Genomic DNA, 17,223 nt, shown 5'->3' with positions numbered 1-17,223 from the left:
ACTTGAATTTTTTTTTAAGGATATCTTACTGGTAAAATAAAAATTCAAAATACCCCAGTTCCATTTTCAGATCCACGTTTGGGACTTCCCTGGCATTCTAGTGGTTGGAGGTCTGCACTTCGGCTGCAGCGGGCACAGGTTCGATCCCTGGTGTGGAGACAAGATCCTGCATGTGGTGTGAAAGAGCAAGACCCAAATATAAGTTTAACTGAAGTCCAAATTCAAAATTTTCAGGGCATATATTCATTTACTAATTCATTGAACAAACAGCTGATGAGTCTGTTATGTTCCAATAACTGGCCTGGGAAGAGGAGATACCACGATGGAATCAGCCAGGAGCCCATTTAGGAGAGGCACACAAATAGCACATGTGGTCACATTCACTTCCGTCCTGCATCATGGGGGCGGAGCAAAGGCAGGGGTTAATGCTTCATGGAGGCAAGTGGCTTTCAGAGGCCATGACATTTAGTCTGAGGCTGGAGAAGGGAAAGCCCATATTCCCTCAGTGCTACACAGAGTTTCCACAAAGGCCCAGAGGTCACACCACAGGACAGGGTGGGTGTCCATCTGAGTTGGTGAATGGTGGGGTCTGGACTCACAAGGGAAGGTGGGGGAGGTCAGAGGTACATACACATTTGATCCTGAAGGGCTCTGTAATCCGTGAGTTATCTGTTAGGTGGCACCATGCTGGTTGGATCTGCCTGTTGTAAGAACAAATTTCACAGCACAGTGTTATGACTGATGGATTGAAAGGAAGGTGGAAGCAGAGGCTGAAGAGAATATTTTTTATGAAAGGATAGTAGTAAACACCCAAATAAGAAATGATAACTTTAGAAGATACTGACGATACATATACTTACTAATCAATCTTGGCAATGATTGTCTGGAACTCAGTTTAGATACTTGATTTTGAGACCAAGATTTTGGGCTTCACTGATAAACAGTAGTTGGGATCAGAAGGAGAGAGAAGGAAGGAAGCCCTAGTCCTGAGCACTGACATATCAAAGGCAGATGGGATGAGTAACACCAAAGAAGAAAAAAGCTCTATGAGTGATCAGAAGGAAATTGGGGGAGAGGCTCACAGTGCTTTGAGGGCCCAGGAGTTATGAAGATTAGAGAGAGTATTGTGAGCCAGTTCACAGGTTGGTTGGCCTCTTTCACGGGACAGTTTCTAGGATTTCTGTCCCATCCAGGACCATGCAGTATTGGCTCCCATTTGTAGGTTTGGACATTTTCCTGTCTCCCATCTCGTTTATTCCTCATCTTCTCTTTAGAGGGACTTCCCTGGTGACTCAGAGAGTAAAGAATCTCCCTGCAATGTGGGAAACCAGGGTTTGATCCCTGGTTGGGAAGATCCCCTAGAGAAGGGAATGGCAACCCACTCCAGTATTCTTGCCTGGGAAATTCAGTGGACAGAGGAACCTGGTGGACTGCAGTCTATGGGGTTGCAAGAGTCGGACACGACTTAGCAACTAAGCGACAAATATAAATTTTAAGTTGTTTTATTTCGTTTATTGAATTCTTATGATAACCAGCTAACAGTTGCAAATAGGGTTTAAATTAGTTGTGAGAATTAAACTCTAAAAATGATACCCAGAAAACCAAGTTACCCTTTTCTTCATAGGCTTCCTGAACTTATCTTGTGCTAATTCAGTGCACAATAGTAACTAAAATATATGATGACATTTACTACTTATTATTTATTTATTAAATAATTTATTATTTATTTATTAAATAAATAATTTACTTTTATTAAAGGTTGCCTATTTATTAAAGGTTGCCTTAAATCTGATCTTAGAAGGTTGGAGATTTTTGTAATTATTCATTTGTAACTAATCCAGTTACTTCCCTAGTACTTCCCTAGTGAGTACATTTTAAGCAGTATTTCCATAATTATTACCTCTTCATTTGAAATGATGAATATCAAATATCTAGCTCCTAAGTCAAACTGACATGTCTCAATGTATCCACTATATTTATTGGAAATAATGTTGATATCCTATGTTGACCAAACAAGATGTAGAACCTAAAAGTTGAAAATTATGTGTTATTCACTGGACAAAACTGAGGACTTAAGCCTGGGACACAGCATCTCAGATCATTCTAAGAGACTGCTTCCAAAGAGGAGCCAGGATATACAGAGATTTTTGCAACAAAGATCAGGTAGTCAGAACATCCAAAGATTACTTTTAATTAAGAAAAACAAGGCAGCAACGTAAGGAATTTAGTGCTTTCCTTTGTATGTGGCGTGCCATACCATGCTTCAGTTGTGTCCAACTCCTTGTGACCCCATAGACTGTAACCCACCAGGCTCTTCTGCCCATGGGATTTTTCCCAGCAAGAATACTGAAGTGGGTTGCCATACCCTCCTCCAGGGGATCTTTCTGACCCAGGAATCGAACCGGTGTCTCCTGTGTCTCCTACATTGCAGGCAGATTCTTTACTGCTGAGCCGCTGTGGAAGCCCCCTTCCTCTATATGGGAAGATGAAAAATCCAGGGCTCATTGAAATCACCCCGTTGATGTGCACCTCAGCTGTCTATGGCCAGCATCCTGTGCTTTCTTATCCTGAGTCTCCTCAAGGTGTACATTTGCGGGTGGCCACAGTGGCTGATGATTTGGTGATGAGCATCTGGTTTCATCCTGAGTTCCCACAGGAGTCACCAGGACAGCTGTAATGTGATGGCTAGATGGTTGCAACATCTTTGTTTACTGATATGGCAGCAACATTTTTTTTTTCATTGACATCTAATTGACTCCTGTAAACTTCATTTTAAAGTTTCTATTTAGTTCTTACAGACTCTGTCTGGAAAGTCTAGAAATAACCCTATTATGACTGAAATACTAAGCCAAAACTCAGCTGCTACTGGAAAATGACCCCCCCCAAAAAAAAAAACTCCCTTTCTTTCTGAAGTAAATCATAAATGCTTTAATCCACAAATAATGTGAACTTAAAATATGGAAAATATCTGTGAATTTAATAAAAATCCTTTTCAAAAGAGAACGACAGAATTTAAACATCACTTTTCTACTTACGTGGTGTGACATTTTCGTTTTGTTCCAAGTTATTTTACCTTTATTGTGACTCTGGAGTTTGTAAACATGCCATAAAATTTGGTAATTACATAATGACAATTTCATGGTTCTAGTTCAGTATAAAGGTGGCTAGACAGAGCAGCAAAATCGATTTTCTTTTTTACCTTGTGCAAAGGAACAAAGGAAATGGAATGCAAAATCTGCATTAAGACCATGTTAGAATTATAACTCAACAATCTGTTACACATGAAATGAAAACCAGGTGCAGCCCGTGTTAGCTATTGTGCTGTGACAGTCAGCCAGTGGGTTATGCTCAAACACTCCTTTGTTTAACCCATGTCTTGCCCTGTAACCCAGTGTTCCAAATGCTGATCTCTGGTGGTGTCCTCTTGCCAAAGATCCTCAGGGGCAGGACTGACCCCAGACAAAATTATGAAGCAGATGAAGCTTGGGTTCATCCGTGCCTTAGTTTCTCTCCACCTCCCTGTCCCCCAGGGTCTACCCTAGTCACCCATCACTCAGGATTTTTCCTCTGTTTTTGGGGGGTTCATGCTATTTCTTGTTGTCCAGTCTCTCATTTTAAGCAATATTTATTTATTTATTTGGTGACATCAGGGATTAGTTGTCCGTAGTATGTGAAATCTTCACTCTATCAAGCAGGCTTAGTAGTCGGGGCTTGAGGGCTTTTTGCTCCACAGCACATGAGGTCTTAGTTTCCCAAAGCAGGGCCTGAGCAGCCCCCTGCATGGCAAGGTGGACTCTTCCCCACGGGACCACCAGGGACGTCTCCCAGGCCCTCTTTGTATCATTTTTATACCTACAAAATGATCAGTGATTACCCAATCGGAGCCAAGCAATCAAGACCTTCCTCCTTTCCTCCCACATGTTATTTTGACTGTTCTCACCAATGTTCTACTCTAAGTGGACTATCCACCTTGCCCTTTTTATTCACGAGAAGTTTTCCGTGATAACTCTTTGCCTGAGCTGGCCTCCACCTCTTATCTCCATCTATGGAAATCCTAACCATCTTCAAGGTTCCACTCAACTCTGCTTCCTCCCGGTGTCTTCCTGGAGCACCCTGGCCTGTCCACTCTACACGTTATCCATACTCTCACGGGATGCTTACCATGTGTTGCTTTGTGTCAGAATCATATTTACATGTGTGTCTTGTGCCTAGGCACTGTGCAAGGCACTTCACAAATGTGATACCTTTCACATTTTACAACAATCATATGACATAGGTGTTGCCATCCCATATATCAGTTAAGGAAACTGAGGCGCAAATAAATGAAATAACTTGCCCAATGTCCCAGTGCCAGAAAGCAACAGAGCTAAGATATGTATCCTTTCCACTGAATCATAGGGCTTGCTATTTAATTCTTTCCATCTTCTAAAAGATGAATGGGGATTTAAGATGGAGGAAAAGGCCAATGTAAACTTTCTGATTATCAAATACTATCCAACAAAGGAATAGAATTTTGTGATAATTACCATATTCTTTGCTAGACCTGACTGGTTAACTATAATCCATGAAGAATTCAAGTCAACTGTGAGAGACAAAAAAAAATCCTTACTGAACATTGTCAAAACAAATATACATGGCATAAAAAGAGACCATTGATGACAATTTACAAGTCAAGAAAGGCTGGGGAGCATTGGTCTTTGAGCACTACAGTTCAAGGAAAAGGAGTAAATATACTTGGCTACCTACAAGTTTCCTGGGATTTAAACAATTTGGTCTGAAAATACAATGATCATCTAAAGCTCCTATTAACTAACACTATCTTTACTGAGTACACAGCCTGTTTGTTTGTTTTTTTTTTTCTTTCATTCTGGCTTTTGTCTGACATCTTGGATAAGTTACAGGAGAGAAGCTTAGGGTTTCTAAGCTGGAAATCTCATCTGAGAAGGATCATCTCAAGGACCCAGAACCATGGAGTCTAGCCTGGACAGGTCGCTGCTGGGGGGATCTTCAGCATCAGACCAGCCTCCCACCCATCACATGGTGGAGGCCCATCCACCATGGGGAATTTTGACTTAGGATCTACATGCTTTGACCTGAGTATCTTTGCTTCTCCCAAGGTGGGAGAAATCTGTCTTCATATCTGCTCTTTTATTCTCGTCTCATTTCCTGGGCCTCAGCTTGTCACACTGTCAGATTGTATTTCTTTAGCCAGTTATCAGTAAGCCTGTGTTCCCAGTGCTTCTCTGTCTCAGCTTTGTTTGCAAACTTCGTTTCAATTATATGCTTCCTCTATGCCAGTTCCATTTATAGATGTTTCTACATTTTTGTTCCTCATACCAATCTTAATAATAAGTTTTAAATTATTATTCAGGGAAAACAATGCATCTAAGCTCAATGTAGCAGGCCATCCTGGACTTCAGGCTCCATCCTATAAAGCCTGAGAATTTTCATTTCAGTTATGTGTTCAATCTTAGGAATTCAATGAGCTGAACAGGAAAACCACCTTCAACCGCAATGGAAAAGAAACTCAAACACAAAAGCTCTTTCTTTCTTTTAAGTTTTTATGGTTTTCTTAGTCCTCTACAAAAGTCTTCAAGGCTAGTTTACTTTTTTCTTACTTACTATTTTGAAACAAGTACATATTCACAGGAAATTGTAAAAGAAATGAACAGGAGGTCCTGTTTACCCAACACTCCATCTCACCCAATGGTTATGTCTTATATAACAATAGTGCATTATCAAGCCAGCTTCCCTGGTAGCTCAGCTGGAAAAGAATCCGCCTGCAATGCAGGAGGCCCTGGTTTAATTCCTGGGTCAGGAAGATCCGCTGGGGAAGGGAACGGCTACCCACTCCAGTATCGTGGCCTGGAGAATTCCATGGACTATCAGACATGACTGAGCGACTTACACTTTCACTTTCATCAAGCCAGGTGATCGATCTTGGACTAACTTACTTTTAAGTTTCAAGAAAGGAAAAAAAAAAAAATGTCCAGCATAGACAGCCTAGTTAGCCTTCAGTTTCATCCTATCTGTCTCTGCCCACAAGCAATAACTAGGCTGACAGTCCTGGAAGACAAAGAGTGGTGGGTCCACATGGCCACAGAGAGATGATCCTTGGGGCTCATGCAAAATCCTAGTCAGTGTCACAGCAGGGCTGTGGAAGGGCACGACCAGCAGAAGAGTTGGGTTGGAATCTGATTCTGCCTCCAAACCTGTGACCTTGAACCAGTCGCTTGACCCCTCTAGGCTTCCATGTCTGCATCCATCAAATGGAGAAATTATTTCTTCTGCCTATTCATAGAGTCCTTGTGGAGAAGGGAAAGGCTACCCACCCAAGTATCCTGGCCTGGAGAATTCCATGGATAGTATAGTCCTTGGGGTCGCAAAGAATCAGACACAACTGAGTGGCTTTCACTTCACTTGCGGTGATGAGATGTGATGGTGTGCATGAAGGGGAAATGTAGATGTCAGTCAGCGATCATCACGATCATCATATGTATATTCCTTTCTGTAATGACGGTCAGTTACAAAAATGTAGTTTTTCAGTGGTGGTGTTACCTTGGAAACAAAACAAAAACTACTTCCTTTTTAGCCACAAGGCCAAGAGTTTTCATCACATGCAAATGACCTTCCCTTTCTACACTCTGGGTGGGACAGGTACCAGCAACGTGTTGGACAGCACCCCGTGATTCATTGCCTGCCTACCCTGAGGCACGCAATCTATTTTAAAATAAATATTTCTTAACACTTTCTTCTAAAAGGTCGAACTCATTTTAAGTAGCATTTATTTTAATTCTTACCCCAGGATCCATTCTTACCTTTTTTTCCCATGCTTGAAGATATACAATAGATGTTCTTGAAAAGAATGAGAAATTATAAGGATACCAGATTAGACAGTGCATGGCATATGAAGTAGAAATGGAGACCATCCAAAATGCATTCTTCTTTGGTTTGTCTGGATATATAATATAAATTCCCTAACTCAATGTTGGATTCTGGTGTTCAGGTAGTAAAAATGCTAGTTTTGACAGTAAGTGGGGGATATATATGTAGGAATAAGTAAACTTAAATCATAGAATGTAAAGATAAAAGTCTGTGTGTGTGCTGAATGCTTTGGACATTACCATAAAAACATTAAGATCCATTTTCTCCCTTCTTCCCCCCATTATACAGGCTGGCATGGCCCTGACCTATGACCCCACAGCTGCCATACAGAATGGGTAAGTAGATCACTTTTTCTGTGTTTTAGTTGCTAAGGTATCTCTGAACCCTGAAATCAGTACTGGAGAAAAATGTTTAAATCTTTCTTTTTGTTCTAAACCAAAATGTCAATCAAACCTTTCTCATCAGTGAGTTTCTTTTCTTCCTGTGAGTGACTCTGATTTCAGTGGCATCAGCCGTGCTTATGAAGCTTCTGTCCGTATGCCATCTTTCTGCCCCTCTCTCACCTTAGAAAGAGTGATATGAAGGGAGGGGTGCAGACTGGTCTGGGAGAAGAGTCTGTTTCTCTAGGGTTAGAGTGTCACTGCTGCTAGGTGGTAATCGTAGCCTGTGTCCAGGCTCATTTCAACATTAATGAAGCTTCTGTGCTTGCCTCTGGCTCTCAGAGGAAGGGTAACACACAGAATCAAGTTAATAACATGGTGATTGTATTTTCATACTCAGTTTTAATAAGCATTTGGAAGTTTGCAGACTCTTACTGAGAACAATTAATATATAGCCTGAACTTTTCCTCTGAAAAGAATCAGACTTAAGCTACATAATCCAGCATCTTTAAAATTCTGTCATTTGGAATAGTCTGTGGTTAAAACTTTCTCCTGACTTTCCAATTTCATTCCTTTACCTTGGCCATCCTGCAATGAACCAACAAACTGAAGAATAATTATTATTCTTATTCTCAGTCTTTTATCTTAGATTTCTCCATGGCTTTCAGTTTTCTGTCTTTCAGCCTCTAAAGAGTTAGTCAGAGTGAAGGTCTCATTTAAGATCAGCCTAGCGGATAGAAGGAATGTAACTCCATTTTCGGTTTGGTCAGCTTAGAGGGTCATTCATTCAGTCACTCAGTAAACATCTAGTAAGTCTTCCAAGCACAGTACTATGCTCTATAGGCTTTAAAAAAACAGTGCATCTGTGTAAAACAGGGGCTCAAGAAACTCATGGTCTACCTTCCATGAAAGAGTCAACACAAATGAGATAGTCTAGGGTAGAGATCGATTCGTTCGTCTCATGTTGATTAAAACTTCTGTAGGGGCGAAAAGTAATGATATCTCTCCATTTATCCAGTAAGCCTTCTCTTTATTTCCAACAAGGCATTCTAAACATGGTGGTCAGAAAGTAAAAACAAGAAATAAAGATAGAGAGAATAAAGCCCTCTAGAGTTATACTGTATAGCTGAGAAGATAACATAGTTAATTCAAAAGACACAGAATATGGCATTATATGCTCAGAGAGAGTGACAGGCGTGTAGTGTAAGGGCATGACATTTATTGAACACATACTATGCACCAAGTAATTTATATTTGTAATTTAATAGTACCTGTTCTTGGAGTCTAATAATTGTAAAAATAGTTGTAATTACAATTAGAAATGTATATGCGACTGGAAAACAGAAATAATTGAATTAATATACACGTTCATTAGCTAAAGTCAGCAAGTGTTTGTGTTTGCATACATGCATATGTGTGCATGAATATGTGAATACATCTACCTGTCTGGTCTGTACTATATATCCATACATCTGCTTATTATAAAGATCTTCCTGCCCAAGGTTTGAGGTCAATTATTAGAGATGCCCCAGTGTCCTAGGCCTGGGCTGGAATGAGTTTCTGCTTTGCTTTAGTCAGTCATCTTTCCAATGCACAATTTAAAATCTGAATCTTTCCCCAAAGACCTAAGTGTCCAGACTTTCATTGTGGCTCATGACAAACCTGAAGAGAAAAATTGGGGTTTCAACCTGTAATCTGAGCAGCCACGGTCTGAACTTTGGTGGTGCCCTGTTAGACACCATGAGGACTGCCTGGTTCCCGGGGACTGTGTCTCCCTCTCAGGTCACCATCTACACTGTACAGAGGTCAAGTGCAGGTATATACATCCACCTTCCAGCATCCTCTCTGTGATGTCTGTCTCTGTGCACTTTATATTAACAGTAGAACATTGTATCCTTTGACTATTTAAACAGTTGCAAAAGTGCTTCATCCTCTCCCACTGCCCACTTAGACTGTAACAACAATGAACATTTCCCTCAGGAAGCAAATTGCAGTTAAGATGCTCAGGATACCATCTTCTTGATTTTACGTACTGTCATCTGATAAAGAACTTTGTATTACCCACGCAGAGACGTGGGTTTGATCCCTGGGTCAGGAGGATCCCCTGGAGGAGGGCGTGGCAACCCACTCCAGTGTTCTTGCCTGGAGACTCGCAAGAGAATACCATGGACAGAGGAGCCCGGTGGGCTACCGTCCACAGTCACAGAGTCGGACGCGAATGAAGCGCCAGCACGCTGCCTCTAATTAAGCCTGCTACAGTGTGAATTTTGGTCTCAGACTTGGCTGGAATTTTCCCTGCCGCTGTCTCCAGGGATCCCTAAATTTGTCCGTTGTAACGGACACTTTCTTATTTCTTGTGCTGTTTGAGAGCTTGCCTCATTTGACTTTGATGTTGTTGTTGTTACCACTTACATCTTGAAAGCTTCTTCTTTCTTGGATTTCACGACACTATCCTTTGCTGGGCTTCCTGTGTGGCGCTAGTGGTAAAGTACCCACTTGCCAATGCAGGAGATGTAAGAGATGTGGGTTCGATCCCTGGGTCAGGAAGATCCCCTGGAGGAGGGCATGGCAACCCACTCCAGTGTGCTTGCCTGGAGGCTCGCAAGAAGAGGTACAGGCATAGGGTTGCAAAGAGTCAGACATGACTGAGTGACTTAGCATAGTGTACACACACACATCCTCTGCTGATCCTCCTTGCCCTTGCACTGCTCCCCTGGTGTCTGTGAATTCCCCTTCTGCCCACTTTTACTAATCTTTCTCAGGGTTTAGCCCTTTCTCATACTGTTTCTCACCCACTCCTCCTGCTTTTAGGAACTGAAGACTCCCGAGTTCATACTTCAAGTTTATAACTAGACACAGGGAACCATCACCTGTGTGTCTCCTTGCACTGGCTGCTGCTCCTGGGTGTCCTGACCCCCAGCTGAGGGCTTTTCTTCATCAGTCCTCCATAATACAAACCAAATAAATGAAAGGCCTCAAATTACTTCTGATAGTTTTTGAAACGTTTACTCTAAAGCCATTTAAGTCATAATTCCAGTTCTCTGGGCCTTCTCTCCTACAGCATTCCTAATGATAAAATTGGTCATTAAGACTTCTTCTATCTCTCTTTGAACTACATCTTCAAACCAGCTGTCTCCCTGCCACTGGTGAAGTTCATTCAATCACCATTCCCTACCTGTACTAAGCTTTTATCTGCCTCTGATATAATTGAGTACCAAACCATTTTCACATTGCTTTCTGAATATTTTTTTAAAGCAAAAAGTAATAAACAATCATCTATCTGCCTGGCTTAAAGTATTACATGGACTTTATTAAATGCAGAACAACTCAAACTTTCCAGAGTGGCACCAGAAGAATTTCATGATTTGGCTCCTGCAACTGAATTGGACCTTCTTTTGATTCTCAGAGCATCTCATGTTATGTTAACCCATGAGTCTTGTTGCTTATGGAGTTCTCTCTGCCTGCAGAGAATGGTGATATTTCTTCCTTTCCTTTTCTTTTATTTCTCTCATTTAGAGAACACCATTAAATCATACCAGGCAGAGCTAATTACACAATTAGTCACAAGAGAAACAGTGTAAGCAGTGGTTAGAAGTGCAGACTCCAGAGCCAGCCTGCCCAGGCGTGCATTCAAATTCTGTCGTTTTCCACGTAGGCAAGTTGTCTGTGCTTTAGTTACCCCCTCTGTGAAATGGAGATGACAGAAAGAATAAGTTTTCATAAGACGTTGTAAGGATTAAAGGACCTCCTGTGGCGCAGTGCGGCCATTGTCAATGCTGACACGATTGTTACACTGCATTTCCTGTGACTGTGATACAGCAAGGGCTTCCCAGGTGTCAAAGGTGGTAAAGAACCCACCTGCCAATGCAGGAGAAATAACGAGACACGGGTTAGATCCCTGGGTTGCAATGATCTCCTGGAGGAAGGCATGGCAGTCCACACCAATATTCTTGCCAGGAGAATCCCCTGGACAGAGGAGCATGGCAGGCTACAGTCCACAGGGTTGCAAAGAGCTGGACACAATTGAAACGACTTAGCACACACGTGTACATGATACAGTGACAGTCTTTTTTATCACATAGCTATTGACATCATATTTATTTCTCTGATGGACTATTAAATCTGCAGGCAGGTCCCATGTCTTATTTTTCTTTACAGGCTGTTTAACTTAGTACTATGAATGCCAAATCAGAAATAGAAAATGTTGCTGATGGCATCTGCTTGACTCCAGCAAAGTGGCATTAGGTAAACCAGCCCCCTTCCTGGTATCAAGCTGCTCTGTTCCCCTGTAACACCCTAATCTGATTATCTTTAAATGCATCCTCCAGTTTCATCCAAAGGAGCCAAACTGCACATGAGTTGTTCATGTCCTGGGTTAAGAGTGGAATTTTGGAAGCATCAGATTATGCATTGTGTTGGTACCAAGAAGGTAGAAATTTTATATCATGAAATGGAAGAAACAGCAAAATTGTAGCTAATTAACCTTATTCACTTAGTATTTCTTCATATACATGAGTTTTTTATATGTTTTGGTCTTTTCGGTTTTAATTGCCTTTTATGGCAACATATAAATAATCATTTCTATGGATGTTTAAGATGTCAAAATAACCACATATGTTTCCTCAATATCCTGTTTCTTGACTTATTGTCAGCATGTACCTCTTAAAGATGTGGAAACTGATTTAGAAAATTCAGCATATGAAGGGATCGAATATGAATGTCCAGAGTAAAGTATTTATTCCATATTTATACCCATGTATTCAGTCCAGGGCCTGTGTGCATGCTAGGTCACTTCAGTTGTGTACAACTCTTTGTGACCCCGAGGACTGTTTGTAGCCCACCAGGCTCCTCTCTCCACGGGATTCTCTAGGCAAGAATGCTGGTGTGGGTTGCCATGCCCTCCTCCAGAGGATCTTCCTGACCCATGGGATCGAACCTGCATCTCGTATGTCTCCTATTTGGCGGCAGTTTCCTTTCGCCACTAGTTCCACCGTGGAAGCCCATTCGATCCAGTAGGCAAACCTAACTTGGGGGGAGAGTGGTAAGCTAACAGAGGCATAAATATTTATTGCTGCAGAGAAGAAACTGATCCCATTTGATACAGGAAAAACATATCAAAAAATACAGTTGCAACCTATTTCAATCCAGTTAATATTGTTAAAGATGGCTTAATGATGACTCAGTTCAACAAACTGCTTTTCTTTCATATCTGTTGTACTGTTTAAAAGGATGCTTGGGGCTGGTGCACTGGAATGACCCAGAGGGATGGTACAGGGAGGGAGGGGGGAGGGGGGTTCAGGATGGGGAACACTTGTATACCCGTGGTGGATTCATGTTGATGTATGGCAAAACCAATACAATATTGTAAACTAATTAGCCTCCAATTAAATAAATTTATAATAAATGAAATAATAATAATAAAATCATGTTGGTGATGCAGATTTTAAATAAAGTTCCCATGCTATCAGGAACAATGGACATGCACACAAATTCTAGATATAATGCCAATAGTATTGTGAAAGAAGCACAGAGTGCTTTGAGTTTTATGTATGTCTTACCTTTCAGATGTACAAAATATTTCTGAAGGAAGACATGAGACATGGTTGCAGTCATTCTCTGGGGAGGGCCAACAGAGTGCTGGGAAGGAGGGGTGATAGGGAGACTTACTTTTCACTGTTTATATTTTTCTATTCTTTTCACAAAAAAAGTTAACATACATGTCACAGAACCACAGAGTAAAAGCAGTTACTTTCTAGTAGGAGATGTGGAAGGCCTCTTGATGGAGCAGGGACAGGAACTTGTCCTCTTGGCGGTGTGTCACAGCTAAAGAACATGGTTTATCTTTCTGAGTGCGAGTTTTTTCCAGATATACATCCAGGAGTGGGATTGCTGGGTCATATGGAAATTCTATGTGGCTTCCAAGGGGGAGGGAAGGCAGGGGAGGGACAGACTGGGGGTTTGGGGTTGGCAGATGCCAAGTATTATATATAGAAGGAAAAACAACAAGTTCTACTATAGCGCAGGAGGCTACAGCTCCTGTGATAAGCCGTAATGGAAAAGCGCAGTGAAAACAATGTGTGTGTAACTCAGTCACTATGCTATACATTAGACATTAATGCAACGTTGTAAACCAAGTATACTTCAATTTTTCTTTTTAATAAAAGGACATATTTTGTAATCCTGGAGCATCCTATAACTGCACTCAGTCATAGGGGTTTCTGAGCATCAAATTCAGACGTGTGTCTGGGGTATCTGGTAGCTCAGTTGTATAAACTGTTAAATGTTCTGAATTCCATAACCTCAATGTTTATACAGCAACATCAAACTGAAATAAGTACTCCCAAATTTAGCCTGATTTTTCCCTAATGAAGAATAAATGTTTGTAAATGTAAATGTGGTCCATGGTGTCTCTGAGCAGTTTGAGTGTAGGTGGCAGAAAATGTCAGTCATGTCATCTGCTTGAATCTACCCAAATGATCGCTTTTAGAAAATCAGTTCAGTCAAAGGCTTTGAAGGTTACAGTGAAGAGGTATCTGGGTTGCAATGGAAAAGGAAACCACTTGGTACTTTTTTACTGCAGGTCAACTTAGGAGACTATAAATGCTCATTCTTCTTTCAGAGCTATCTGGCATAACTCTATAATGTGTTATTACTACTGGCCTATTGCTTTTTTAACAGTCCAATATGAGATCCCATCACTTTCAAATATGAGCATAAGAGGTGGGAAATAATTCCTTCCCCAGTCAAAATCTCATCTTTTCCTATGCCTTTTCCACTAAGGTCTGCTGTGTAAATGCCTTTTGGATTGTTTGATTTGAATAAAATGTATTCTTGGGAGAGATGTGGGCGAAAAAAAATTTTTTTTAATATATATTTTATTTTATTTTTCACTTTTTTTAGTTTATTTTATTTTTTAATTTTACTTTATTTTGCTAGGTTCGATGCAGGATAGAGGATGCTGGGGGCTGGTGCACTGGGATGACCCAGAAAAGTGTTTTCTACGGCCTTGGCTTGCCAACTGTTTTATATGGCATTTGATATTAAGTGATACAGAAACCAGATTTTCTTACACTAGGAAAGGAATGTAATGTGAAAGATACGTGGTATTACAATAAAGGGGACCAACACCTTATTAATCTTATGCTATAGGGTTGCCCCGAGGATTCGTGGTTCTGACTCCGACAAAATTGCCCGTGGACATGGAAGAGAAGGCAACACCATTTATTTCAATGTGCATATAGGATTGTGTGTGATTTTTTAGAGTTAAAAAAAAATCCTACCCTGGGGTTATTGATACATTCATGTTATTCTTATTGTCAGTGAAATAAGATTTCACTACTGACTGCCAAATTCCCTGGAGATGGCTCTTCTGCAGGTAAAATAATGTCCTATTAGTGACCTAGACTTCCATTCTTTGGACTTCTGGAGCCCACTTGCTTTAAAAGCCAGAAAACTAAATAACCCTTTGCGTTCCTTAAAAATATGACTTTTTTCAGAGGCCAGCTCAGAGTTCTACAGATAGGTCATGCTTCATTAAACCTCTCAGACCCTGTGACATTTGGAATTTTTTCACATGAAACTTCTCCAGAGTAACTAGTCAACATTCCCAAGGAAAGCTTCTCAACCTTGACATGAGGGTCACTTTGGATCATATCATTTTTTTTGGTGGAAACTGTCCTGTGTTTAGCAGTATCCCAGACTTCTACCAACTCGATGCCAGGAGCAGCCCTCTGGCCCGGTGACAACCAAAAATATCTCTAGGTCCTGGGAAGAAAGCTCCTGTCTGTGTTTAGGACAGCATAGAAAAGAAACACTTGCCACACCTGTGAATTCACTATGTGCATTTGTCAAATAAATATCTTAGTAAACTATTTCTGGAAAACATGGTTAGTTAAAAATTCGTTCCTGGTTTTCTGTGACAGCATTTGCAAGGCGTGACGCACCTATGTGTGCGTGCTCAGCCATGTCCGACTCTTTGTGACACCATGGACTGTAGCCCTCCAGACTCCTCTCTCCATGGGATTTTTCCAGGGAAGAATATTATAGTGGGTTGCCATGTTTTTCCTCCAGGGGATATTCCCAACCTAGGGATCGAAACTACATCTCCTATATCTCCTGCGTTAGCAGGCAGATTCTTTATGTCTGAGCCACCTGGGAAGCCCATAATGCATATATTAATATAACCAGATATAAAAATATAGTCACGTTTCAAATGACCTTAGCTGTCTTATTATAGCCACAAAATTAAAGTGCTGTCAAAGTCAATTTCACCTTTCCTGTTCCCCCAAAATAGGATGCCTATGCTTGAAGTTTCTGTTTGGATGTCCTTTCTTTCTTCTTCTTTTAAAACGTGGAGGCTGTGTGAAGCATGAAGGATACATGGCAGGGATTGAGAACAAGTGATGAGACTGGGAAACTCATTCTGAAGCTCTCTCTTTGGAGGCCGGCTCGGGGCGTTTTCTTTAGACATGGTGACTTTAAGCCTCAGATGCAATAACAGCCTCTCTTGCCGTGGTTTAAGCAAAGCTTTCCTGTAAAGTCATCTGGTTTATGTTTGGACTTGGGGGGAGCTTATTTCAGAATGCCGGAATTAGGGGATCAAGACAGTGTACTGAGTCTGATCTCTCCAGTCCATTTTCTGTTCTAAATGACTCTCTGATTTGAGTGGCAGACGGTATTGGAACTTGCTGGGGAGTATGAAATATCATTCTTGTTGGACGGATAGGATTAGAGCAAATAGAACAAACACACACTTTGTTAGTATCCATTTACTTGGCTGTTTTTCTGTTTCTGTTCTTTTTTCCCCCGTAAAGTTCGCTGTAAATGCTGTCTGTCCATCCAGTCCTTATTGCTTGCATTTTTAATATGCCACTTAGTACATTTTGCAAAATAAACCAGCCACTCTAAAATGTGAGGCATGATTTATGCTGTTGGTATGCAAGGCTGAGACTAGGTTTCTAAGAGAAGTTAAACCTACATGGAGAAAAGGGCTGTTAGTGGAGTGGTCATGAGTGCCTGTTAGGTTATTATGAGCCCCACATAAATCTTTTTGTTCACTGCTTCATAAGTAAAATCTAAGATAAAACCTGAAGGGGTTTTGTGTGTGTGTGTGTGTGTTTCTAGATGTAAACCATGATTTTTGTATAAAAGGTCTGTTTTCTCTGATTATCAATTTCTCTATATGCCTAGAAAACGGGCATTAGTTTAAGCTTTCATTGAGATGTACAGAGGTACAGACAGGTGATTTGTGATGTAAGCAAGCGTTCTCAGTTCTCAGTTCTCAGCTTCCTATCTGAACAGATGGCGTCTTCTGTGTCTCCACACTTTTGACATTGGCCATCCTTTACTATGATCACTGCTTATCCCCCTAAGCTGTTTTGCACTCATTTATTCATTCAGTCAGCCATCAGGTATTAAGCATAGATAGACCTTGGAGATAACTGTGAGTTCAGGTCCAGACCACTGCAACAAAGCAAACATCTCAATAAAATGAGTCACACAATTTTAAAAGTGTATATAAAGTTATGTTTAGACTAGGCTATAGAATGTTCGTTTGCAAAACATTATGTCTACAAAAACAATGTATATACCTGAATTAAAAATATCTTATTGTTCAAAACACTAATCATCGTCTCACAATGCACAGTTACCACAAACCTTCAGTTTGTAAAAATCACAGTATCTTTGAAGTACACTAAAGCAAAGCACAATAAAATGAGGTATGCCTATATTTATTATTTCCCAGACTCTGTCCTAGGCAACAAAGTCCAGCTGTCCTCAACTCTCTTGAAGCCAACATTCTAGAGGGAGAGATAGCCAATTAATGCATTCCATTAATCAGCTCAACTGCTGTTAAAGAAAAAAAAAAAAGCCATTGATCGTGTGGGTTTAAACAACTGAAATATATTTCCTCACAGTTCTGGAGGCTTGAAGTCCATGATCAAGATCTGGCTGACTT

At 40.8% G+C, this 17,223-nt stretch overlaps 1 protein-coding gene across 1 annotated transcript in view; it reads left to right on the top strand.

Annotated features, from left to right (window-relative positions):
• The window catches only part of RBMS3 (RNA binding motif single stranded interacting protein 3), a 620,879-nt gene that overhangs the window by 503,822 nt on the left and 99,834 nt on the right, over nt 1-17,223 (top strand). The window contains exon 8 of the mRNA XM_052644461.1: nt 7,174-7,220. Within this exon, the coding sequence (XP_052500421.1) occupies nt 7,174-7,220 (47 nt within the window). The remainder of the gene's footprint in view (nt 1-7,173; nt 7,221-17,223) is intronic.

This window comes from Budorcas taxicolor, chromosome 1 (assembly GCF_023091745.1).
Source record: "Budorcas taxicolor isolate Tak-1 chromosome 1, Takin1.1, whole genome shotgun sequence".
NCBI classification, from domain to species: Eukaryota; Metazoa; Chordata; class Mammalia; order Artiodactyla; family Bovidae; genus Budorcas; species Budorcas taxicolor.
This window is presented reverse-complemented; position numbering and strand designations above follow the sequence as displayed.